This window comes from Electrophorus electricus, chromosome 18 (genome assembly GCF_041902795.1).
Source record: "Electrophorus electricus isolate QZ-2024a chromosome 18, ASM4190279v1, whole genome shotgun sequence".
NCBI classification, from domain to species: domain Eukaryota; kingdom Metazoa; phylum Chordata; class Actinopteri; order Gymnotiformes; family Gymnotidae; genus Electrophorus; species Electrophorus electricus.
The window spans coordinates 9519158-9536705 of NC_137514.1; the positions used below are offsets into that span (position 1 = coordinate 9519158).

The window sequence follows — 17548 nt, forward strand, 5'->3', positions numbered from 1 at the left end:
AGCATTTGAGTCTTAAGGTCTTTAGTATTTGTTTTGTCCTATTGTCTTCTTGTGTTACCTGGGTCTTAGTTTGCTGCCTTTTACTTTATTTTATGTCTATGTTTTATCTTACCCCATTTTTTCTTTTAACTTATGGTTTCAGTCATTTGATTTTACTGTAGGGGGGACTTGGCTGAAAGTTGACTTTTAATGTGCTCCATAAATGAAGATTACTTGAAGCCTTTTTTTTTGTTTGTTTGTTTTTTGTTTTTTTTTTAAACAGCGCTATACTTATCCTCAAATTCCGGCAAATGTCAGGATTTTTGAGATCTGTATCAGTTTACTGCTGCTCAGCATGTCTCATATTTGCTGGGATGTGCATTGCAGGGAAGTTAGATACACAGGCACACCCATGTGCAAGTCCAACCGTCTACCCTTGGTCTGCGCTTGCACCAGTGTGCCAAGGGGAATACCAAACTAAATGCTAATGCACTCCTTTCCTCCGCACAATATGGTGACCTTGGCTATATTGCTTCGTCCCTTTAGGACAAAGTAATCATCCTCTGCACAGTGTACAGTTAAATCTTAAACAGACACCAGCAAGGGAAATAACCCTAACCTTTGTTGTTTAATAATCACGTGTTAACTTTAAAATGGCAAGGTAAATGTTATATAGACATTGATTATTTTTGTGTTATTGGATTTTTTGCCATACATAGACATTATTTTTCAGGACTGGATATCTTATTTTGAAATGTATGTCAAATTAATTACATTTGTTAGTAAAACATTTTTTCTATGTAATTGTGTAGTTGTATAATCTCCTTTTTTAGGTTCACAAAAAAAAAAATCAGCTATCCATCATTTGTTGACTTTCTAAAGGCATCTCTCTTTATGGTTTATAGAGCTATTTTGAAGTGTAACACCTTGCCATCAGTGTTTCCACTGGAGACACTTTAAAAACAACTGGCAGTAACAGGAGGTGAATAGTTGGAAACCCAGCTCACCTGAAATGCTGATATGAAAAATAAATGTGATTTTAAAAAAGCGGCCGCCCAGATCAAAGCTTGGTACCCATCTCACCTGAATGAGTTCATTTTTTTTCCTCTAGTATTGCTTGCAATTTTTTCCTCTCAGCTTTGCTTAACTTTGCTTTGATTCATCAGAACACTGACATCTGTCATCAGTTACAACAGAAAGGGCAAATTAGCAAAGATTACCTATTTGAAGTGCCTTTTCTCACAGCTCTATTGTTCATTGTGTTGATGGAGTGTAGGCATGTACCAGTGATGGACTGCTTGGGCTATACCTTCATTCAGCCTTTTTCATAAACACTATTCCTGGAACAAGAGTGAGTAGAATAAGGCCATATTTTATTCTTTGCATTTTATTCTTTATATCATATTTTATGTTTATCTCATCTAATATCTTCTGTTTTATTTCTACTCTGCAAAGCGGTTGTTTAAAAATATATAATGTCTATTTATATTATTAAGTTGAAAAGAACCAAAAAGCTGAACAGGTATGACTCCCATATGGAATGGTACAAACTGGTATGACTCCCATATGGTATAGTATGAACTGGTTTAATTCCCATATGGTATACTATGAACTGGTATGACTTCCATATGGTATACTATGAACTGCTATGACACCCATATGGTATAGTATGAAATGGTATGATTCCCACATGGTATGGTACAAACTGGTGTGGCTCTCATACTCAGACTGTCTGATACACATAAATGCAAAGCACATTGTGTTCATGCACTCGTGCACCAAAGTGTCTTGTCCCATACACCGTTTTGCTACTTTTCAGAATGTCATTTTACTTAGAGGATGGAGGATTTGGGGTATGTGGGAATAGCCAGCGCCTGCTCATCTTATGTTGGCCAGCTGAGGGATAAGGGCCTTATTCAAGGGCTCAGCAGCAGGTGGCAAGAGCATGATACCCAGACCTCCCCAGCTAGAAGGTTGACTTTTACTGACAGTCTCCTAGCAGTGACAGGCTTCGAACCCACATCTATCTAAATATTGTCTAAAGTCTTCAACCACTGAGCTACAACCAGCAAGCTGAATGGCATTACCACCTCGAAATGCATCTAGAGAATTTTCTGGGCAGGCGTAAGCTCGAACCATTGGAAGTGACATTTTTTTAAGTATGGCTGAACCTTTGCTTCCCTATGGTCCTCTGGACAGACTGCACTGAGGGTCTTTTTTGCCCCGAACCATCTGCACATTACTGTGTAAACAAAAGCCTGCCCAGATGGCCCAGTGGTAGGTGGACACTCTGCACAAAGAGAGGAGTTAACATTCTCAAAGTTCCTTTGGCTTTAAGCTGGAACATTGTTTACCTTAGATCTTCTATCAAGCCATTCATGCAAGATTGTTTGTGGATTTGTATGACTGTATGGGTGAAAGAGCACTAGGGTTGTTTTTTAAAAAAGCATCACTGACACTGATATTGTACTAACATGTCAATCTTTATTATGCCATTTGTTATTAGTTATTAAAATAATTATCAAAAGCTTTTTCAGTCCACAACCCATATGATAAATTGTAGAAATTGTCTACACAGAAAAAATGAAAACTGCATATATATATTTTCACACATTCATTTGCTATGTCTTGAGTGCTGACACATGTCTCAGGTCTCTTTCCCGAAGCAGTTCCATGTACAGCATGCATTACCTGATAATGCAAGTGTGTGTGTATGTGTGTGTCATATGGGCAGCAGGGTCTTGGTCCCCTGCCAACAGCAGTCCAGCATTCTGCTGCCGCGTCAGCTTTCTGTGCTTTTCTCTCTCTCCTCTTCTCCGCACTCCTGCCTACCCCACCTTCCCCCCACCCATCCCTCAGGGAGTCAGGGGGTGAAGGGCTCGCTGGGGAGAGCAAGTCAGCATTCATCTCAGCTCGAGTGACGGAGCGAGTGCACGGCAGCATCTGTTGATGGTGATTCGTGGTCCCTCCTCCTCCTTTCCCTTCTTCCCCTCCTCTGCCTGCTCTCTCTCTCTCTCTTCTCTCTCTCTCTATCATTTTCTCTCTCCCCCCTCCCCGTCTCTCTCTCTCTCTCTCTCTCTCTCTCTCTCTCTCTCTCTCTCTCTCCCGCGCCGTCTCTCATGGTATTTATTCAAAGCCTCTGTCAGCGGCGCACAGCTCCGGCTCCTCTCCCCGCCGCTGCTGATGGGAGCAGGACAGATGCTGGGTTTCACTGCGCTGCCTATGAAGGAGGCATCCGGACAGAGCCTCCAGCAGGGCTAGCGCCACGGGGCTCTTTTCATGGGTGCACAGTCGGATTGGATTGCCTGGCCCTGCTCCACTGGATCTAGTTCCTCAGCGTGGGGTCCGATCCCCTTCGGTGCAAACTCTGCCGCTGAATTCTATTTGGTTTTTCTGGATCACTCTTGTTTCTAATCCGAGTATCTGGCCACCTGGTCAAAGGTGACAGTGGAGAGTTGAGCAAATTTGTAATTTGGAGTCAAGGGTGGCAATAAGGTTTTGGAACCACATCTGGATTCACAGAGAGCTTTGCTATCACAGTTTCAGGCCACAGGCAAGACTGTCCAGAGGATCGCATGGATGTGTTTGGATTCTCAAAGATGGGTAAACTGTCAGGGTGAGTGCAACCTATATAGTTTTTTTTTTTTTCTCTCTAGAGGTCAGGAGATCAGGGAGAGATTTAAGCATACAAAGCACATGTCAGTGGTTGGTCAGATATGCAGAGTATTTGAGATGTCTTAAGGTATTGAGGAGCCCAGTCAGCACTTCTTGGCTGAGACTGAGTTTGCATAAGTGATCCAAAGTAAAGAGCTAACCCAGGCCAAGTGTGAGAGGCTAGGGGGTGCTCACTTGAGAGATGGACAGAGAGGCATGATGGAATAGACCTGATTGAAAAATAAATGACAGCTTACTATTTACAAATATTGAGGTAAAAGAATGAAAGAAATAATTCACTGAGTTACATTAATATGGGGAATTAGAGGAAACATTAAACGGATGTGTAAATATAATTTTAATACTGACTGGAAACTGGGCCTTTTTTGTTTGCTTGGAATCCCATAAAAATGTGGCTTGAAATACAGTTGCTTTAGAGACAGAAGGCAGATCATTTTACTGAACAGCTCTCAACCTCTTAAATTGTATCCACTACATTGGTAGTCCGACAACAAAGATTACTGTTTGTCTCTCTGGGCCCCGGAATAGAAAATCATTTTTGCTGGCTAACAGCCCCACAGCACCATGGCAGCCTTTCTGTGACAACATGTGCTTGATCTGAGGCCAGATAATCCTCCTAAGAGATTTAGGCCTGTGATGGCCGCTGGCCCCTGGGCTCACCTCACCCACTGGATGAGCATCCCGCTGCACGGCTGTCTACTAGAGGGGTGGGAGAATAAGAACAGCAAAGGACAGCTTCCACAACAACACACGAAATATGGCCTGATGTGAATGGTAAAAATGTCTCAGGGATTTTTAAGTGCTCTCGAGAGGAGCTTGAATGACAGAAATGGGGACATTGTATTATGTTTCCTGGTTCTAAAGGTTGCTATGGCTTTGAATAGAGAGCTTTAAAAATACAGGAAACTTATTTGCATTTTTCTGCTTGTCTGCAAGAAATATTACTATCATGTATGTGTGCAGAGATTGGATATTTCATTGAATTCACCCTGGTTAGGATCGTGCACATGTGGAAATCGCTACTAAGACTGTTTCTGCTCTGTTCAGACAGTGCAGGTTGAATAGCTGGGTCATCATTTTTAATTCCACTGAATCTGGTCCAGTCCAGAGTTTAAACATTGTTATGTTTTAGACTTTCACAAAACTGGAAGACCGTGATTAATTTAAGGTATGAAATATTGATACTAGATTTACATATCTTCTCACATGATCATGGTTTTAGGCAATGTGCTTAGACTATTGAGTGTCATTTGTTGTTTACACTTAGAGGGACATTAACATATTACATACTTGTGTGATTTAAATAAAGCACATTGCACACCCACATTTTGTGGAGGACTGTGAGGTTGGGCCTGGTATAACATTCTGATCTTATCAAGGTTAAACAGTGTGCTGATGTCACATTTATTATTACACATTTAGTTATGTAAAATCTATCCATTGGTATTGTCGAAGAGCACTCATATCCAGAATTGTTTTTAAGACAAAGTGTGATAGTCTTTGCAGTGTAAAGGGAATAGTAACATTCTAGGGGTTTTTTTCTGGGTGGGGGGGTTGTGGGGGTGCAGGGACCAGACTTGTCACAAAAGAGTTTTGTATATCTGATAAAAAATTGTCAATCAGGCAAATGCTGTGAGAAAGCATGATTTGTGCTATGCAGTATACTCATCTGGTCATTTACATTCAGCTTGGCTAACAATGACGCATCATATATGCACTTCCATGTTAAAGTCACTCTCTAGACCATGGCTTAATGAATCTGTGAGATGCATCAGTAAACCAGTACGTGTTATTTCTCACACTAATAGTATAACCTAACCATGATACATGGTATTTTGATTGGCATGTAATATTTGCTAAACACACACATACATATGTTTTTTTTTGTTTTGTTTTTGTGCCCCCCCCCCCCCCCCCCCCCATTGGAAATCTGCCCCTTTTTAGTGGAGAAAAGCTAACTGGCTTTCTGAGGGTTTGCCCTGTCTGTGTGTTTACTAATTACTAACGCTAATTGGCAGACCCCAGAATTGTCTGTTCGGGCCTGCAGCTCAGCTGAACTGAAATAACAAGGAACGTTGTTTGAATTCGGCCATCAATTTAGAGAATTCAGCACTAGCCCCACCAGAATGAGTCTTCACTCCACAATCGTTTTGATACTTGGGCTCAGTGCTACAGGGAACCACCCTCGAACCTGACAGCTGCAAGTTCTAAGGTCCCTTGACTAGTGGTGAACACTAATGTTGGGCATAGTAGCTGAAAAGTTACTTCAGTTCAAGTTACTCTGAAAAGTTTATTTTATTTTGGGTACTCTGGAAGGTTTTTCTATTCCTGTAGTGAGTGGTTTACAACAACACAAACAGACAAGGATGGTTTTACTGGAGCAGTGCACAACATCTTTCATGCTGTGTCAACATGTGAAGCAAAATCTTGGAACTCTTCAAAAAAAAAAAACAGAATTTGAGTGGTCTTCTGTCTCTTATTGCTGAGAAGGATGCTTTGGCACTTGGAGGCATGCTGTCATGTTACAAGCTAATGATATTAGTATTCCTTGCACTTCTTAATTGTTAGTTAGAGCCACAGCTCACAGTAAATTTTAAACATGATATTTTGTTTATGCACCTTTCAAAAATGGGTAGATGACTCAGTATATTCTTGAACCACTTCATTTACATAATGACAATAATATTTCAAGTACACACCACCACATGAAATTCGACTTTAACTAACTTGCTGCAATTATAGCCAAATGATGTGGAGGTGGGCTCTTTTGGAAACCAACATGGCAAGTATATGGGTATTCCTATCACTCACTGCTTGCTAGCTAATGTTAACTAGATTAAAATGTGCCTTGCTAGATTTATAATGTATGCACATTTACATATTCAGTCTTTCAGCAAAAATCTTTTTTTTTTTAGGCCAGGTGGTCTGGCAAAACTCTTTTTGGGAAGAGCAGATTTGCTTCTTTTGTCAATGTATTTCTAGCATGCAAGTATTGTTCTTTCTACTTTAAGCATCATTTTTGTTTGCTGAGTGGGTTCCACTCACTGAGTAGTACAATGCCTTCACCATCTGTCTCACACTCCACCCCAGACCCAGGAAGCAAGGTTGAGGTCAACTGCTGGACCCTGTGGTATAGAGAATCTCTCAAGCCGATTGTACCTCCCATACTCAAATTTCACCAAAGAGTGTGCTTGTTTGAAACTAGATATAATCTGCGGATACAAGACTAATAATTGAGACATCCAAATTGGGAGGAATTAGCTGCAAGGCACTACCGGATGTGGAATGCCCCAAAACCAAACAGCAGAAGAATCCATATATTAGGCCTTCATTCATCAATTGCCCTTGATCTCCTTTACTTAGCTAAGAATTGCAATGAACATATTTCTTCTACTCTAGATGTTATCACTGGTCTAAACAACTGTGGCCTGAAGGGTGCTCATGGCAAGCAAATAAAGGTCAGGACAGATGCTAATGCATGTATGAATGTGAATGCTGACAGAGCTTGCAAAACTGCTGATTTGCAGTTTTCTATTTCAAAGGTTAAGGTTGTTGGGGGTTTTTTCAAGGAAAGCTGATCCCAGACCAGTGTTCAGGGCTTTATAAGCCTCCCAAAATATTTCTCTTTGCCCTGTATATAAAGCACTGTGTGGTTCTTTGAACCATATCAGTCCTGTCATGCTTGTGGCATGCAACTGCTGAATGCTTTTGTGCACAGATCCTTAATGTGCTGTGCATTATCCCTGTAATCACTGTGGTCTACCAGGAACAGATGTTCCATTCCCTCAATTAGTGGCCAGATGTGAAGGCATATTTTGCTTTCACATGCCGTTAAAAGTGTTTCACAGGCTGTTTAAACTAGTGAAATAATCCTAACATCACTTTTAAGGAAGGGGATATTTAAAGTGTGCAATATGACCGTGCACATGTGTGATTTGAAAATAATGGCATGTAAGTTTTTATTTATGTTGTATTTATGGATTTATGTCTTATTTATGTATATGGAGAGAATGGCTCGGACATTGGTGATAGTATACCATTCTATTGATATTACTCACAACTCCTAAACAACTGGTGTCATATTTGGCCTTTACAGAGAAGAAAGACCTTATACATTTAGATATTTTTATATAGAGAAATTATTTTTTAAAATAAAAATTTTTGTACAGAAAGACAACTTTTTTCTGTGCTTCATTTCCAGTAAACAGAAACTCCCCAATACCTTTTTTTGCAGAAAAGTATTAAGACATCCACAGATTAATGGTATCTGTGCTATGAAAAGAGATGTTACATACCTAACAACAAGATCACAAATGTCATAACTTGTCTATGTCTTTAGACTTACATTGAGTTAATGAGTATCAGACTTTAACTTGGATTTTGACAGAATTTTGTGTGCTCTATCTTTGTCAACAGGTAAACAACTGTTTCAACATTAACAATCAAAGTGTGCCTTTGCAAAACTACCCATAAATTAATTTAAAATCACTCTCTTTCTGTAACATATCTTAATTTATTTATGTATGTCCCAGCTAAACCACACTGAAGACACAAGAAGAACCTATAACTTTGGACTTGGATGTGAGATGACCCAAACTTCAGTTGACCTTGAGATCTGTTGACCTGTGCCTATACTCTGAGTATAAATGACCTCACCACAATATTGAACACTACAACACAAACATGAGCTTTTACTGCAGGATGCATCCTAACACAACCATCCACAATTTACAACTACTAAAGCAAGATCTGAACCTATCAAAGACTCAGAGAGTCAGAGAGGCCAACTCGGTTATACAACAGGTCAGATAAAGTTTTATGGTTAATGATATCAAAGACAGCATTGAGATCTTAGACAACAAAGAACGACATTACAGATCCTCTAATAAATCTTAATTCACCTTAGGTTTGCGCTGTATGGTAGGCAAAAACAAGTTAAATTACTAATGTGACTTACAAGTACATTCACACTGCATTTTCTTTTTAAATAATGGCATTGGCTTTTCTAAAATTGGCTTTTCTTTTATGACTAATTTAATAGCAAAATCAATATCACAGGGCAGATGTGTGTCCAAGTAGTCATTTAGAATAGATGTTCATATCTGTGACTGTTTCTGATTTGTTATTGTTTATAATACAGGAAATTTCAAAGGAGTGATGCGTCTGAATGAAATCAACCTCAGTTTTTAAGCAGGACTTCGAGGTGAAACTGTGTGTATAGCTGAGCACAATTGTTAAAATATATTTTTAGCTAATTCCCAACAAAAGTAACTATGCTGATATGCTTTTTAGTTTGTACTTTTGTGTAGTGTACTAAATATAGAAAAGTGCTTTTGGTTAACTGAGTTTCCCCAATTAATATAATTTTTTGAAGGACAACTCACATTTAATTCTCACTTTTTTGGTATGCAATATTTGCTTGGGGGGAATTGGCAGCTGCTTGTGAAATCAGTTATTTCTCTGTGAAACGTTACTGTGGCTGACTTTCTCTTTAACAGTTCCCAGTAGATGTGAAGGGAACAATCTGTCAGCGACACTAACAGATTCACAGAGAATCTTTGACAATGACAGTGTTTTTCCTCCTGAAGCAAAATATGGACAGCGAAATCCCCCCATAGGCCCCACACTTTACCAAGACCTGACAACCTTCGTTTCCTTGTTAACTCAAATGTAATGCATCCCAAATATAGTAATATTCTTCCAAAGTCCCCTTCATCTCAGCATCTTTGGAGACGATGACTGTTCATAGCCTACACTTTTTAATTGTGTAGGCTGTCCACACAAGGGTTTATTACTGTACCTCATGTAATAGATACCTCACATTTACATGATAGGCCTGTCCAGACTGAGAGAGCATCATTGTGTTGTGGGTGTCCTATTTAGCACTGCAATATTATCTCCAATGCCTATACCAAGCTGCTACAAATACAAATGCTGCACATGTGACAGTTCACAAGGCTTGCACACTGGAATGACTGGTATAGCTCTGAATGCATGCTGGGATTTGATTGGATTTGATACTGCATAAACCTGTGTATGATTGGGGTGCGCCCCACAATCAATACAGCCCAGTCCCGTGCTGGAACTGTGATATCCGATGCCCTGGGGGTTTCTGCCCTGGCCACCCACACTTCCTTTCCACACCGCAAAATCCCTCTGGCTGCTCGTACAACAGCAATGCAGCCATTCTGCATTCCTAACGTGCACCTCACGTGCCAAAAATACCGCCTCGTAATTCGCTCAGTTAACTTTAGCGGTTCATGAGAAATCATCTATTAGGTTGCCTTATGTTGTCGTTATTGGTATCTTTGTTTTGATTTATCATGAAAAGGGAAATTTTTACCCGTTCTGTCAACTGGCTCCTCTGTTCTCTCCTGCACTTATACTGAAATATATAGCCCTTTGGAAGTTGACTATTAACTGCTGGGAGAAAATTTAGTTTCCACAAGCTGTTCACAGGAAGTCCCAGACACAGGTGAAGCGCAAGTGCATATCAAACATGTTAACGTGGCGTCGTGTTCAAAGTGTCTCAAGATGATCAGTAACTACCACCGCTACACCACCCTCTTTTTTTTCTTTTTGTATTTTTAATAGTCATGTAGATGTACCGCACTCCAGCTGACAAATTTGCTCAGTGAGGATATTATGATGGCCGTTTTAGCCACATTAATGCTATTAGCCACGATGGCCCCTAGCTGGCCATTCAAAACCATCTGAGGTTGGGAAAGGTTCCTAAGTGGATAAACCATAAACAATTGGATAAACCAAAGGGCTAAATGTAGCTAGCAGGTTTTTTTATTCATTAGGTTATCATCAGTATGGACGCCATATGACTTAAATGACATATCTAAACAATAAACAGTAATTTATTCTGAGTGGTGGTGTTATGCTTCTGGTGATGCCAGTTAACTGAAACTTTTAAAACTTTTTTAAAAGTCTGTATGTATGTCAAATGATGAGAACTTTGTGTTAGCTAACAACTCTACCATCATTTCTAGTCTTATCACTGGGGTGTTTTCTTTCAGACTGAGACCTGCACTGTTCAACAATAAGGTGAATTGAACCAAGTGCATATCTATCTCTCTCTCTCTCAGCTTGCTGGGACACGCTGTTCTGCTGCATTGGGTAGTGGGCTCTTTGCCAGCTGTTATGAACCCACATTACACACACAGACAGATACACAGTGAGGACAGTCTGCAGTGTCATCGTCTAAGGTCTTTTAAAAGCCCACCACTTGAGAATGAAAGCGACGGCTTTGTGGACAGGCCTGCATGGTGTGATTTCACCTTTGAGCGCCACAGTGCCGTGTCGACCTCTGGCCAGTTGGCGCTTTTGATGGTCAGCAGGGCATGACATGAATGAGTTTTTGTTTTTGCTGTTGTCAGCTGGCAAAAGGCCACACAGCTGAGGAGTGACTCGGGCAACATGCTGGGAGGACAGGAATTTATGATAGCCTCCAGAGCATCAGCACGTCCATGCACAAAAGCTTTATGTCTGGATGTGGGAAGCAAGGCAAAGGACGCAATGCAGTGTTGAGCAATTTTTCAAATAAATGTCAAAACAGGTTATGCTAGTACCTCTGAACAATGCTGTGTAATATATAAAATTAAGCCAATGACTTTTACCATAATGTCGTAGGGAACATTCAAAATCCATTCATCTTTGTTTTAGCACAGCATGTTCTCTGTGGCTCATGAGGATGGTTTAGGCAACGGAGATATGGTGGGCTTAATTTATCAAATACAGTGACAAGTGTGTGTATATATCTAAGTACGGATGCATGAAAATCGATTTGTTGCATCATCATAAACCATTCATCAGAGAGCAAACAACACTGTCATGTACACATACGGATAGTACTGCCTAACAGCGAGTGAGAGCAGCTAGAAGTCTGCTATCAGTGAAGCCACTCTGGAATCTGCTTATGTCCTTTTGGAGCAGAACAGAATGCAGTAACCAGTGCAGTTGCCCAAAGCACACTGACATGGGTTTCCCTGCTCTGTATTTATTGATTGTGTATTTTAGTCATTTGGTGCACAAGGCACAGAGTGTGGAACAATAATCTTGAAATTTCCATGCAGTTGTAAAAACCAAACCAAACTGATTGTCAATCTGCCAACTAAGCAGAGGTGGGCAGCAGTGTTATAAAAACTACATTTCTCAAACTGTAGGGTATACTGACTTTGGGCCTTCCCTGTACTGCAGTGAAAGAATAATTATTTAATCTGATTATTATTGCTCTGTTCTGTTCTCTCTGGTCTTCAATAGTGTGGCCAAAAATCTCTTGACTGTAGTGTTAAAATTACATCATCAGTGATTAGAGAGAGAATTCAAAGTAATCACCTGTCAGTTTTACAATGGCCGTGGAATACCCGCAAACCATTTCCTTACTCAAATAACACTCCCTTCACTGCTGTGAACATCACCCAAGTAACCCAACATCACCCCTGTCTCCCTCTCTCTCCCCAAAAGACAGGGCCCTCCTAAGAGTGAAGCCTCCTGAGCTGTATTAGTGGAAGAGCCCAAGCCCATCTTCCCAGGAACTTGCCCGGAGCTCCGCACCTAAAACCCAGGGCACACACAAATCCAAACATTTTCTGTCAAAGTGAATATGCTTTATTTATGACTCCCTTCTGCTCAGTCCAAATGATCTGGAAACTGCCCACATTTCGCATTTACCCATCAGCCTAGACTGACCGAGGGCGGAGTTGGGAGGCTCGGTGAGCTCTGGGACAGAAGGTGCTGCAACTGAGACAGGTTGGTGAAACAACCAATCAACATCATGCGGTTAGTGTGGGTGGTGCAAAGGCTCTTGGGACAAGGTGCTGTCTGTGGTCATGCCTTGCACCCCATCTAATTGTGTTTAAATCATTTATAGCAGTCCGGGGAAGGCAATCTCAGGCGAAAGAGGGTCATGGACATCTGAAGTGACGTGGCAACACTGCAACACTTTGTTAGCTGTCAGTGGACCAAAATACCACCCCCACCCCCCACCCTCCCCGCGTACAAGCCCGCCACCCACATTGCAAGTTTTACAGCATGGACCCTCTTTGTCAATGAATAATGCAAGGCAACTTGATGTAAATGCAAAGTTTTAAAAGGACCAGCAGTTCTGAAAGGTCACCACATTTGACAGGTGAACTGAACAAATGCCACACACAGGGACCTAAGAGAGGTTGGGTTGTTTTTTTTTAATGCAGCACTTCTGTTCTTTTCCTGCTGAAAAGGTTTTGACAGAGGTGCAGAGATCAGGCTCACCTCTGCTCTATAACTGAAGTTCCCTTTAACCGGCTGTTCCCTTGCTGTTGCTCTGTGTGCAGGATGGGGGATGGGGGTGTCATTTAGGTTGATTGTTATTCAGAATGTAATGGCAGTATCTCTGAATGCAGTCACGAGGCTCCAAAGCTTCACTGCCTCTGCATGGTGCTAAATGGGTTCAGCTGGGGCTCATGATCTGGAGAGAGAGGAGGAAAAGGAGGGGGGGCACTAGGATAAGGTTTTGGATGCAGGTTTCTCTCTCTCTCTCTCTCTCTCTCTCTCACTAACTTTAAAGCTGTTGTAGCAGGAAGCACCGGTGCATGGAGGATGGGCTGACAAACAGTCCTGTGACATGCTGCAGTGCCTGAAACACACTGATATCCAGCCAAAGCACTCAGCTGGATCCACACTCCTTAATACTCATGAAGCTGTGCACTACTGCAGTAGACATGACTCTAAGCATTCAACAAAATTCCCACAGCACAGTTAGTGTAGGCTAGTGTAGTTATTTTTGCTCTGTTGTTTTCTGCATGTTTCATATTGTGGTGAATGTAATTCTTCATGTGTTTTCATCAATTTTCATATTGGCACTGCAACTTCTGACCTGCTATAAATGTAGTGTAATAGCAAGAGGGAACTGCAATAGATTTATGACAGTAGATTTACTTGTGTGCTTTTCTGATCAATATTTTGAGTCGTGTCTGGGAAACATAAGAGACCTGTGGGTCTTGACTGTGCAGTTAAGGTGCCTTCCTTTGTTGCCTAGCTTCCATTTAATCAAGTCTCATTTGTGTGCGAGCAAGCTACAAATGCAAATCTGAAGACTTGCAAACAAACAAGTGAGATTACACCCCCCCCCCAACCTAACCCCTAAACAGCATAAAAATGAGGAATGAAAAGACAAAAAGTGCAAAATTCAAACTACACAAGAATGACAAAGCTTTGCAGCAGCTGCACACTGACCCAATAAACAACAGAAAGGGTTGTGTAGGTCCTAAACATCAAGAAGCTTTACAAAGCACCAGCACAACAAAGAACCTTGGGATCATGTCTGCTGATAGCATTTAGCCAACCAGCTGATGCACTAGCCACCAAATAGCTTTGAAGATCATTTTACTCTGAATGCTAAAATGGCCATTATCTGTAAGAGGCATAATTGCATAATCCTGTGTCTTATAATTTGTTTTTTTTTTTGCCCATTGTTGACTCATTTTCGCACCTTCTTTTAAAAGAAAGAAGTGCTCATAAATAAGGAATAATCATTATTTTTATTACTAAAAATGACAGTTTATCTGAAAGAGTTTCAAAAGGTCCCACCTGAAAATCTGTGCCAAATATATTGCCTTGGCATTGTGCGTCTCCGGTTTGTTCCTGTTGAGGGCCCACAGCAGTCAACTAGGTTTTGTGTATAATGATAATTGCATTTGTCAATCTGGAAGAAGCTCCAAAGCGTTGCCCTCACACCAGAAACTGGGTTGGCACAATATGATGGTGCTTTTTTCACATGGCACTTGCCTCATAGTGGACAGGCCAAGCAGTGTTAACGATGTTATTGTATTGGTGTAGTGTATTGGTGATTTTATTTCTTTTTATTTATACATTTTATTATTATTTTTGTTTGTTTAGGCATCATTAGATCTACCATACAACAACATTTACATTTAATTTACATTATCCAGAGCAACATACAAAAGTGCTTTATCATTTACTCATAGAATGCATCCTGGCCAGTATAATAGGTTAGAGTATAAGATGCCATTGAACTAGAATGCTGTTGGAATACAGGGATCAATGCTGATGCCTAGAAGTGCAAAACACATAAACTCTATAACAGACAAATATAAGGGCAATAAACATTACCCTACAATAAGTACTAGAGTTTCAGTTACTCAATATAGGTACAGGATCAGTGGTCATTTAAATATTCCACAAATAGATGGGTCTTCAGTCTGCACTAGAAGACGGCTTTTAAGATTTAAGATCAGTTTTCCTTAAAAATGATATACAATGTATACATTTGTAGTTGTAGTTAAAATGATATATAATGGAAACATTTGTGGTTACAGGTACTGTTTTAACTCTTACAAGTTATTCTAAAATATTTTTTAGTTATTTTTATTTTAGAGCCTTGAAATATGACATTTCACAAGAGTTAAGAATGTATAATTTCTGGCATAATCATGTCCCGGTGTGTATGACCTAATGGTGCATGTTAAATTCTTTAGCCTAAAAGATGCAAGAAGGGCTGCTCTGAACTTTATCACTTCCTATCTTTGTTTTTATTTACTTTTTTTGGGGGGGGGGGGGGGGGTATCTGGCTGGCTATAATGGTACCAGTGATGTGGCAAAATAAATCAAAGTGCTCTGAACTATTACACTTGGCAGGGCCTTGTTTTTGCCAGAGAGGAAGGTAATTTCACTCAGACCACAACTTTTCAGGTCTCCAGCGACTAACAATAGCTCTTTCAGAATATTGATGTGTTACTTGAGAATCTCAGAGCAATATCAAAGGCTTTTGCTTCCTGACCAAAGGATGTGATATCAGTAGTATGGTATGGCAGTAGTTGAATGTTGAATTACTTAATCTGTTCCTAATTGTGTCATGTGCATAAATACATTTTATATGTAGAATGATCATCAATGTGTATAAAACCACATAAAACTGTTAAAAGTAAACATAGAACGTAAAGGACTATTTTCATAAGCACAGCGCATGTGCAGAAATAGGGTATAAGGCCGTGGTGCAGGTGTGTGTGGCGTGGCAGAAATGTTGTTTGCTATTTTCATGATCTGATGCAAAGTCACTAATCTGGGACAGTGATATCACAAAAAGAGGTGGACTGAATACATGATCAGTAGGTGAGGTTAGGCATGCCGCTACAATATTCAATCAGATTAACTCTTCTCAGTCCCTGTAAAAGCCGGCTTTTTGTCATGGCAGCAAACGTGCAAAATGGCAGCGCAAACAAAAATTCACGCATGAGGAAACAGACATACTTGTTAGGGAAGTACCGTGTCGCCACGCAAAATATATAGCACTGGAAGGAGACCTTCCGGGTCTAATGAGATTAAACTGGCCTAGAAAGAGGTGGTTCAGATTATAAATGAACACTCTTCCACTGACATTAGGAGAACAGCAGTAATAATAATAATAATAATAATAATAATAATTCACAAAAAATAAGGCGTTTAGTTAGTAATTGGAGAGAGAACTTTTAGTTGGGTTGTGTTTGTCAAAATGATATTGTAAGAAATCGGACACCACCTAATGTGCCTGTTGAAGTGAGGAAAATCATGTGTTGCCCTTCTGTTTGCACTAAGAGCAGGTCCAGGGAGATGGTGACGCAAGCACTGTTTTAAGACCCAATGCGTTCAAAAGTACTGTTGCACCAGCAGGTCTGACATGTCACAGCGGCCTGTGTGCCACTCCACCTACCTTGTCGCATGCGCATTTATTTCTGCCCGTCAAATTAACAAATAGCGATAAACGTGTGCGCCTTAAAAAATTACTAAAATGCTGCGTTAACGGCCCAACGAGGCCACGAAATTAAAATCCAATATGTCACTGACGACTTGTAATCATCCATCACTTCTCGAATTAGATTTAACAGCCAGTAGCTACCAAAGCATTTGCTGCAGAAACAGCCGTTAAGCCTCAAGACAGTTTCAGTGGCTTCATTAGACGATCCCGATTGGCCCAGCACAAAAACCTGCATATTAGAATGAATAAAATTTAAAAAAACAAAAAAAAACAAAGCGCATGATTCACCTTTTTGGCTTCTGAATATAAGGGATATTTGAACCAAGCAAAACAGGTTTGAAGCTCAGGGAAGATGCTAATGTGCATAGCAAATAAGACATCGTAAAACCTTGCTACATCGGGCAGTACAGGGCAATGATTTTTCTGGGAACCTGGTGCACTCTGCAGAAACGTTGTATGCACTAGCTAAGATACCTAGGATTGTGCTGCTCCCCTTCAAACCACACTGATCCAGAGAGCTGTGAAATCACAGATAAGCGAAATGATAAAACTCCTTTAACCTGCTGAAATAAATAAACACACAAATTCCCAGAACATCCGACTTGCTTTGGCATGCCAGCTAGGGGAAATGATTTTGAGGGTTTCAGCTGCATTTGGAGGAACTTGCCACTCCCGTGTCCCACCCAGAGCATGCTTTACGGCATTTGTTTTCGCACTAATCAGAAGGATTAGGGGCTAAAAGAGGAGGTCCTTGCCCTCTGCATCACCTGCTTCTCTTAACGCAAGCCTCTAAAGTCGATGTGGCGCTGGCATTTACTGCTTATGTAGGCCAGGATCTATCAGGGACAGGAGACCGACACAGAGGGGCAGCAGGAGCTTGCAGGATGGACGCCACGTTGTGCTGAGAGTGCTCACACTTAATACAGTGTGCAGATGTACCAGAGGATGTCAACATATTGAACCCTTCTCACCAAATGATTTTGTGAGATCATGCTTAAAGCATCCTGTCCTCCAACTGCAGACTTATGATAGTGAGCCACTGCAGAGCATGTGCCTGTGCACTGCAGTGTCATTAATGTTCCAATTTATGCCTTATACCTTAATATATTTTACATCATTGCGGCATGCACATCGTAAGTCTACTGCATTCATTAA

At 40.7% G+C, this 17548-nt stretch overlaps 1 protein-coding gene across 3 annotated transcripts in view; it reads left to right on the forward strand.

Annotated features, from left to right (window-relative positions):
- The first annotated feature begins 3077 nt into the window (after nucleotides 1–3077).
- LOC113578497 (FERM and PDZ domain-containing protein 4) overlaps nucleotides 3078–17548 on the forward strand; it is a 36458-nt gene continuing 21987 nt past the window's right edge. The window contains exon 1 of one of the 3 annotated variants that reach the window (XM_027011812.3): nucleotides 3078–3595. In XM_027011812.3, the coding sequence (XP_026867613.3) occupies nucleotides 3555–3595 (41 nt within the window). In that variant the 5' untranslated portion in view covers nucleotides 3078–3554. Of the gene's footprint in view, nucleotides 3596–8194; nucleotides 8295–12130; nucleotides 12412–17548 lie in introns of those variants that run through there. The other 2 variants (XM_081700846.1, XM_081700845.1) reach the window with 2 other exon arrangements.